The 9,641-nt window shown below is 24.2% G+C and overlaps 1 protein-coding gene across 1 annotated transcript; it reads left to right on the forward strand.

The window, feature by feature from the left end:
• Positions 1 to 2,399: 2,399 nt before the first annotated feature.
• LOC112601846 (U3 small nucleolar RNA-associated protein 4 homolog) lies at positions 2,400 to 8,128 on the forward strand. Its single transcript, XM_025349668.1, has 15 exons — positions 2,400 to 2,853; positions 2,916 to 3,084; positions 3,154 to 3,222; positions 3,285 to 3,369; positions 3,430 to 3,616; positions 3,697 to 3,815; positions 4,169 to 4,321; positions 4,391 to 4,461; positions 4,543 to 4,770; positions 4,856 to 5,051; positions 5,116 to 5,216; positions 5,285 to 5,380; positions 5,449 to 5,631; positions 5,695 to 5,781; positions 7,988 to 8,128. The coding sequence occupies exons 1-15, from the start codon at positions 2,750 to 2,752 to the stop codon at positions 8,105 to 8,107; spliced, it is 1,968 nt and encodes a 655-aa protein (XP_025205453.1). The 5' UTR covers positions 2,400 to 2,749; the 3' UTR covers positions 8,108 to 8,128.
• Positions 8,129 to 9,641: the final 1,513 nt, after the last annotated feature.

The following is a 9,641-nucleotide window of genomic DNA, read 5'->3' on the forward strand; positions in this document are numbered from 1 at the left end:
CTACGGGTGCCCACTAAAAATTCTGCCAAATAGGCGTCCGAACTAGGCCTTCGGGCCTACTCCCGGACATAAGCGCCATATGCTAAAAAAAAAAAAAAAAAATAGATGTCTTATGAATTAATTTTTCATATTATACAATCAATAACATAAAATATCTATCTAATATATTAATCAAGATATATTTTTATAAAGTATTACAATGGTATTTTTAAAAAGATACTTTTTAAATATTTAATTAAAAATAATAGATGGATATTATGTTTTTAGATTTAAAGCAAAAAGATAAATTTACCTATTCATTTTACTTTTTTTTTTTGTATTTTATATACACAATAAGTAATTAATAAAATACTTGAATTTTTAATTTTAGTGGTGGTTATGGATAGCAAATTAAATCAGATTTTTTACTTAAGAAAGATCAAAATTAAAAATTAAAAACTAACACAATTCTAAGGAAATATCGAATTTTCATACTAAACCAGTTTAAGCTAAATTAATTTTTTTATTTTACTATAATCATATATAAATAAATAATGAAAATAATTTAAAATTGTCATCAAGTGTTGATATTATCATTTTTTTTATATGGTTTAATTTAACAAAATACTTTGATATTTTTTAGCAATTTATATACAAATGTCATTTTTGGTTTTTTTTTTTAAATAACCAAAAAAAGTAAGAAAGTTAGAAATGTTTGAAAATTTAATAAAAGGTTAGGTAGAATCATTTTATAACTTAAAATGTTGAACACTTATAGAATAGATTATTCTTTTTATAAGCATTTAAATTTAAAGTTTTGTCAAAATTTGTGAAAATCCAAAAAAATACAAATTATTATATAGTTAAAAATATAAAAAATCTGTTTATTTTTATTAAAATTTAATAATTTTATATATGGGTTAAACTTATATTATAATCATGAGAAATATTGGTTTTTTGTTTTGTTATCTTTTTATAATTGTCAATTAAAATTAATTCAATGGGTCAACATTTTTAAAATTGTAATACGAGATATCACATAAAATATTCTTTTATCCGTATAAAATACTTCAAAATATTTGACCATAATATTTTTTTCATGCATTTAAAGTTCAAACTTTACAAAATTTGTCAAAATTGTGAAATTCACAAGTAATTTTATTATGAAAAATTTATAAAATGTTTGATTTGTATAACTTATGTTTGAATATGTAATATAATATTTATTAAAACTATTATTTATGCTAGAACTAAAAATCTAAAATTTTATAAACAACTATATTTAGTCATTTGAAGAAATTCAAATTGGAGCAAAATGATATATTTTTTACAATGAATAACAATGTTAATTATTACATTTTTATGAATTTATTTTAAAATATTATCTACTTATACTATGAACTTGTTTTAATGTTTTGCAGTAAGTAAGTATTTACATGCAATTTGATGGTTTATAAATACATATTATTATAATAAGTTGTAAGTAGGTTTTAAATAGTAGATGTGATGAATGCAATATTTTTGAAAAAAAAATTATTAACCTACTACAATACCATTTATTATAGAATAAACTACTGTATAATCAATGATATTACTAAAATTAAAATAAATCACTTCAATATAGCTATATAAAAAAACATGAATTTATGAAATATACTGAGTGAAATAGGCAAATGACTGTATTACATTTAAGTATGATAACTTATTATAACATTAACAATTAATTAACTAATCGTAAACTACAGAAAAATCATATAAAAATCTATAAAATATATTTAACTCGAATAGAATAATAAAAGAAAAATAAAAAATTTTTACTGTCCAAGTTCAAATAATAAAACTACTAAAAAATAAATAAATAAGTATTCTCATAAGTCATAACATTTAAAAACATACCTACATATATTATGTATTTCATTTTCATCTTGAGATGATAATTTGAGATAATATATATTACATATTCAATTATTATTAAAGTATTATTATAAACAATAAATTATGAATTTTAAAGAAAAGAAATATTTATTTTTTTTTGAATCTTAAGAATAAATAATTAACTAACTGAATTATCTCGCTAAGCCATACTTATAGTGAATAATGTGATTAATGATAGTATTATATATTACACTTTGATCTTAGCCGATAGGCCGAGAATCATATATTGACCTTGATCATGTTAACCCACAAAGCGGGTTATGAATAAGCGTGGTGAATATTAATAAAGTGATTTATTGTCGAAAATCATAGACCTTTTATGGCTTATAATTTAAGGTCTATGTTGAAAATTCAAAAAGTGGCGGCTTGCAACCACGCTCCTATTGGTATATGAAAACATCAGATGCATAGAATAAAATGATGTGCGCATGCGCAAACGGAACTCGAAGTCGTGAAATCTGTAATCACAAAACAGTGGAACCGCTATGATCCGCTGACCACATGTAGCATGTGACTTACACCTTACACAGTTACACGCGTCACGCATGATTGTTGAGTGTTGATAGTTTGAAGTTACATAGATACTTAGATTTGATTGTTTTAACTTAGAACATAATATATTTAAAATCTGTTACTAATTTAATCAAACATTGTAAAGTATATTTTGCTAATTTGCTTTAAATATAGACTAAGAGTTAGAAGTCCTGTAAACTGTGAAGTTTGTTGCTTATGAATTCACGCCAGACGTGTTAACAACATTTCGTTTTAAAACTATAAATAAAAAAAAGTAGAACTTTTTAGTTTATTTGTGGATGCATTTATTGACTTGACAGTAATGGGTTCATTCGACGTGCACAGGGTGAATTTTTTTTCACCCGAACTTCTTTCAATCCAATGTATGGTTGTTGAAAACGAGTCACAAAAACTAGCTGTAGGAAGGTAAGTACATTACTGATTTATATTTTACAATTGCTGACTAGTCTGATTATTTTGGTCTATAGGTCAAACGCATCAATTGAAATATGGGATGTCTCGTATAAGCCACACATTGACAGGACGTTGATATGCGACAGCAGTGTCGAGGGTCTCGCTTGGTACAATGGAAGGTTGTTCAGCTGCAGTGCAAATGGTGTTGTTACGGAACACGACCTGCATAGCCTTTCGCCCTTGGTGAGTACTAATCATTCCAATTCACAAGTGATTTGTTTTGAATATTTTTTTATCGTGTTTGTCTTTTAGTACAACAAAACTGTAACATCTGGATCATGTTGGTGTATAGCAATTCATAAAGACAGTGGACGTTTAGCTGTAAGTTTAAATTTTTATACTATCAAATTTATTTTTTATTTTTAATCAATGTATGATTATAGGCTGGAACTCAAGATGGTTATATTAATATATTTGAAATAACGTCAGATGGTTTAACTTATGATAGATTAATGGACAAACAAGAAGGTATCAAAATATTTTATTACAATATCTTGTTTGATTAAAATTAAAATAATTATTATATAGGTAAGATAATTTGTATTTCTTGGGATTCAAGTGGTGAATGGCTGGTTACGGGTTCCATAAATGCTTTACGTATTTACAGCCGAAGAAGTGGTCATGCTTTACACAAACTTCCAACTGGTCAAACTGAGACAATTGTGTCATCAATAGCAGTTACCAATGATTTCACAATTATTAGTGCTGATTCTCGGTAAAAATATGTTTTTATAATTTATTAAAAGTGATTTTTATACTGTTTTTAACCTTTTTCTCAATTATGTTATGTTTTAGTGGTAAATTATGTTTTTGGGATGGTAATAAAGGAACAAATATAGCCAATTATCAAGCGCTTAAATCAATTGCACTTACAGTATGTTTAGACGAATCACAGACAAAAGTTTATGTCAGTGGTTAGTATTTATTGCTATAATTTAAAGATATACTTGCAAATTACGTCCATATTAAAAAATACCATGATAATATTATGTATAATGTATATATTTACTTATTTATATATAAGTAATTTATACAATAATTAATGCAACAACCCCTAAACTGTCATAGTAGATATTGACTTAACTAGGGTTTTCCACTATGTATTTTGTTTCATTATAGAAGTTCTTTAATATTTGCAAAAGTTGTAATAGATTTGTATAAAATTAAAAAAAAGAATTAGCACTTATACCCTACTTATTAACTATTCATATAACTATTAAAAGTATTTGTATTTATTCTTAATTTGTTTAACATTTAATATTTTTAGGTGTTGATCCTCTTATTGTATGTTATGAGCTGATATCCATGAAATCGGACATGAGTGTTGAATGCAATAAATGGGTAAGAAGTGTTCAACTAGTAGCACATACTGTAGAAGTACGATCATTAGTTCATTTTAAAGGAAAATTATTTTCAGGAGGTAATTATATTATATATTTGTCTTTATACTGCATTATCTAGAGGAATAATATTTATTATTATTTTATAGGTATTGACGGATACTTATCAATGAGCAGCTATCCTCCAAAACATATGGTTAAATATCCTCCATTGATGTCTGTTAGTTATTTTTCTTTAATTGAACAAGTTAAATATATTCACAAAAGCTAAATTATTTTAATATTTTATTCTTGATTTCAGTCAGCTATATCTTTAGCATCAGATGCTCGTTATGTGTTAATGTTACATCTAAGTCATTTAGATGTATGGTATTTAGGCGATAAACACAAGTATGAAAACAAATTATCTAAATTGGTAACCATAAAATATTCAAAAAATGACTATGTAAGATGTTCAGCTATCTCACCTGATGGCACATGGGTTGTTTATTCAACTGAAGAAAAACTTAAAATATTTAGTTTAATTATGGTATGCATTATATATAGTTTTTCATTGATTACATATATTACTTTAGTTTTAAATTGTTCATTAAAGGTTTTATTATGTTACTTAGGATTCTGTGACTTGTGAACCAATGATTAAAAAGACTGGCATTCAACCAGTTGATTGTGATGTTTCTACTCAATTAGCATTTTCGTCTGATAGCAAATACTTGTGGTTTGCTACCAAACACGAAAATACTTTGGTTTGTTTAGAAATGTCTCACAAGTTTGATTTATCAACTAAATATTGCATTGATACAAATCCCTGTAAGTTACAGAATTTCTTGTTCCAAGCTAGAATTATGTTTATCTATCAATTTATTGTTTATAGATTTTAAAGATTTAATACATTTATTGGAAGTATCTAAATGGAATAAATATGTTGTTGCAGCTGATAGAAACAGCAATATTGTTGTGTTTAATGAAGGAAAGGTAAGAATTACTAACCATAATTGTTATTATATCGAAAGGTAATATTTATGATGATTTATTGATTCCAGCATTATTGTACTCTACCAAAATACCATTGTTCTCCTACAAGTATGAAGATTCATCCTACGACAGAAAATCTTGTAATAGCATATGCAAATCGAAATGTAATTAATACCTTAATTAGCCACTGAAATAATAGCAATATAATAATATTTCATTTCATTTTTTTCAGGTTGTAGAATTTAGTTTAAGTAGGCGAGAATACACTGATTTTTCAGAACAATTATTTTTAAATCCACCTTCAGAATTAATAAATAGATCATTTCCAATTAACTGTATTACATTTGACGCTTCAAGAAATGATTCTATTATTTTTTCAGATGATAATACTATTTGTGTCTTGACAAAAGATAAAGTAATTATTATAAAATGATAATACAAGTTAAAAACTGTTTTTTAATTATTATTATATTTTTAGCCTAACTCAAAAGATCCAGAAAAAAAAATTAAGAAACTAGAATCTAAACCCATTCAATTTTCTCTTAAGATTATACAAAATTATGAAGTGAGTATAAATCATAAATATTAATGTTGTTAATAAATCAAATTATTTACTCCAGCTCATAAGAGAACATTACAATTTTGATCATGTAGACTAACAACAGTGACAAGTCTGAAGTACCATATTTCCTACTATATAGCATTGAAAGTTTCTAATTAAATGAAGAATGAATATAATTAGAGTACTGTTATGTTCTCTAGTGGGTTGGTATATAAGGTCTGTTCAAAATGTATCAAGACAAATGTTATTATGGTTAATCTACACATGATGTTTTAAATTATAAGTAGATGTATTCCCCACATATTAGTGAATATTTTAAACAAAACTGAAAGTTACTGTCTTATTTTTGTTTAATATTACATGTGATTAAATCCATTCAGTTTGTTTTGTTTGCCGTTTTCAACATGTAGGAATATGCAATAGAAACAAATGCTATGATTAAAACTGCTTAAGAGGATGATTTATTTAGTGATTCTGTGACTTTCTATAGTGGTTTAAACATTTCAAATAAGATTAACATTCAGAAACGATAGTGTTGTGAAAACGTGTGAAATTACCGTAAATTAACCATTCATAAATTAGTAAATGTGGTAAGAACCTTCATTGGAATTTGTCATGAAATTTTAACAAAAAAATTACAAATGAGAAGAATTACTGTCAAATTTGTTTAACGATTAATTATATTGGAACAAAAATAAAATTGTTTAACGATCCATCAAGATCTTAAAAATTGTAAAAAGATTTCATAATGATGGCAAGACATGGGTTTATAGATAAAATCTGGAAACAAAGTTCAAGTCATCTCAATGAAAACAACATTTTACCAGAAAACACTTGCCAAGACAATGTTAATTATATTTTTTTATATTGAAGGTATTGTTTAATATTAATTTGTACCTTGTAAACAGTCAATCAAGTATTTTATATAGACATAAACACATTTGTAAGATAGAATTTGTAAAAAGTGCGCAGAAAACTTGCAAAGTGGAACCTGGTTTCTTCACCACAACTATGGGCTATAGTACATTCAGTTCTATTTATTCATACATTTTTGACTGGAAATAAAATACTTATGATTTTGCACCTTGTTTATTTCCTTGATATGGACCCCATCCTCATATAATATTTTCTTTTCATTAGATTAAATTTTACAATTAAAGGACAACAATTTCAAAATGTAAAGGAAATGAAAATAAATACTCTAATAGAATTTAAAGCTTCAACTTTGGAACAGTTCCAAAGGACTTTTGAAAACTGGCAAGATCATTAGGACCCCTGTATATTTGCCATAGGAGAGTATTTTGAAGGAGATATGGGAAAAAAATGTAATTTAATTTTTATAATTATTAAAAATAAATTCCTGGTACTCTTTGAACAGACCTTATTTTTATATAATTTTAAATTTACAAAACTAAATGATATATTGAGTAAATATTTTTTGTAAAATTACTCAGTATTTAAAACTAAAATCATTTTTGAAAACTTATTGTTTCTAATTTTTGTCTTTTATTGCTTTTTATTTGTAGAGATTTATTTAATATAATAGCTAATTGTAATGTTACTTTCATTTGTCTGAAAAATAAATATTACACCATGCTATTACCAAATTATATTTAAATATAAATAAATAAATTTTTGTTTAAGTTTGATTATCTTAAGAGAACATTACACCTGCTGTTTTGTTTTCATTTTACAAACATACTACATAGTAATTTAGTATTTAGCCGAACCAATTGTGTATTATCAGTTATTATATTAGAGTGATTTGATCTATTATCAAACTTTAAAACAAGCACTGATATATGTATAAGTGTTGGCTTTTTTAATATATATATATTTTTTTTAAGCTAAATATGGGCATTCTAACTTGTAATATTTTTGCAATTTGTATATTTTGCTTAAAAATTAAAGTATTGAAAAAAATCAAAACTTAAGCATATATTATGTTCTTGCCTTTAAATTTTATATAGGTTAGTTCACTCTTATTGTTAAAGCTAACAACATACAATTGGTTCAGCTTAACACAAAGTTGCTGTCATATGTTTTTAAAATGGTGACAACATATTCGGTTGTAGCGTCCTCTTAATACACTTTCACTATATAATTATGTTAAAATGTTTTTAAAATTTTAAAAAATCTTGAAATATTAATTCTTTTTACTAACACATAGTATTGAACTTACATTTTTATTTTTTATTTTGTTATCTAGCACTTGGTGTTTTTTGACTTTTTAAATCGAGAAGAACTAGTTGCAGTTGAAGTAAATCCATGTTCATTAGTAGAAAAGTTACCTGCTGTATACAAAAAAAAATTATTTGGAATGACATAAAATATATTTATTTGACTTAGACATTTGTAATAAATATATTATTTTTTTACCTTAATTTTCATAAGCATAAATTATATTCTAAAATTATAAATCTCTGTAGTGTTCTTTATTTGACTTGTCTAGTTTCAACATCTAAATGTATAGTTAATTTTAATTAAAAGTTTTGTCAAACATTTCTGAATTGAAAATTTCTTTTAAAGAACATTATTCTACAAAATATATTTTAAGATTTATCTAATGATGTTATGGAAATTCTTGGCCCCAAAAATATTAAAAATTTTTATACAATTATTATACCGAACATAAAAACATGATGACAGTTGTTTTCTCATTAGCAAATTAATGTAAGTATAATAAAAATATGATTATAATATAATGTAATACATGATATATACTTATTTTTATATTTATATTATATATATATGTCATTTAAAATTTAAAGGATTTTTAAAAGATCTATAGGAAGTTAAAGAATTATACAGGGTTTTATAATAAAATACAAGACATTTATAGTATTTATTTTAAACATTTATTTTCAAAAATAAAATAGTTTTGTAATTGGGAGGTGCCACTCTACTACAGACCAAGTATCGTATGGGTCACTATTGTAGTTAGGTTTAAATTCAATGATACATCATTATTTGCAAAAAACGATTTTAAACGGAAATGGTCTATTAACCTATATCATCAAGTGCTGTTTTTTGATGTAGTTATTAAAATAATTTATTTTACTTCTAAGTTAAAGCGTAAAAATAGGTTCATATTGTTTTTTCTAAATATATTGCATTTTTTATATTATAAGTATTTAATTGTAATGTATATTTATGTTATATTATATTAACACATATAATTTAAAAATTTAATAAAATCTTTCAATAAATCCAAAATGTCATTGTGTATAGTAAAATTCATAATAATAATATAATGTACGTAAAAATGTTTACAAATAATGATTTTAAATAATAAAAAAACAATTAATATTGTTATTTATCTTTAAATAAGTTACTTCGTCCAGATTTGATCTTAAAACGTCTATAAAATATAATTATTTTTATGTTTATTTAATTTTATTATTTTAGTATGAAATAAAGCATAAATAAAAATCTTGTTTTAAATTTTGAATCTTAAGTACAAAAAAAAAGTATTTATTAATTTCTAACTTCATATTAACCAGCAATTTCTTACAATTTAAACAAATTCCTTAAAAATTGTAACTTTAAAAGCATATAAAAAAAAAGTGCTTGTTTTTTAATAATTTAATACAGCTATGAGAATAACTTTTATGAGATCTTGTATTCAATTTTCAAGAATTTTGACCCAGCAAAATTAAATCATTAAACAATTAAAAATTCTTAATGCCCACAAATGACTAAAAAAGTCAATCAATTTTAAAAACTTAGAAATACACTTAAATTATCTCAGAAGCCAAGGGTGTGATAGAGCTTATGATATGCGAGGGATTTTGAATGGAGTGCAAGCAATAATAAAACAATTTTACTCATTAGCATTATACATACTGATACTCCCATTCATT

This window comes from Melanaphis sacchari, unplaced genomic scaffold (assembly GCF_002803265.2).
Source record: "Melanaphis sacchari strain LSU unplaced genomic scaffold, SCAv2.0 Contig7_pilon_pilon, whole genome shotgun sequence".
Classification (NCBI taxonomy): domain Eukaryota; kingdom Metazoa; phylum Arthropoda; class Insecta; order Hemiptera; family Aphididae; genus Melanaphis; species Melanaphis sacchari.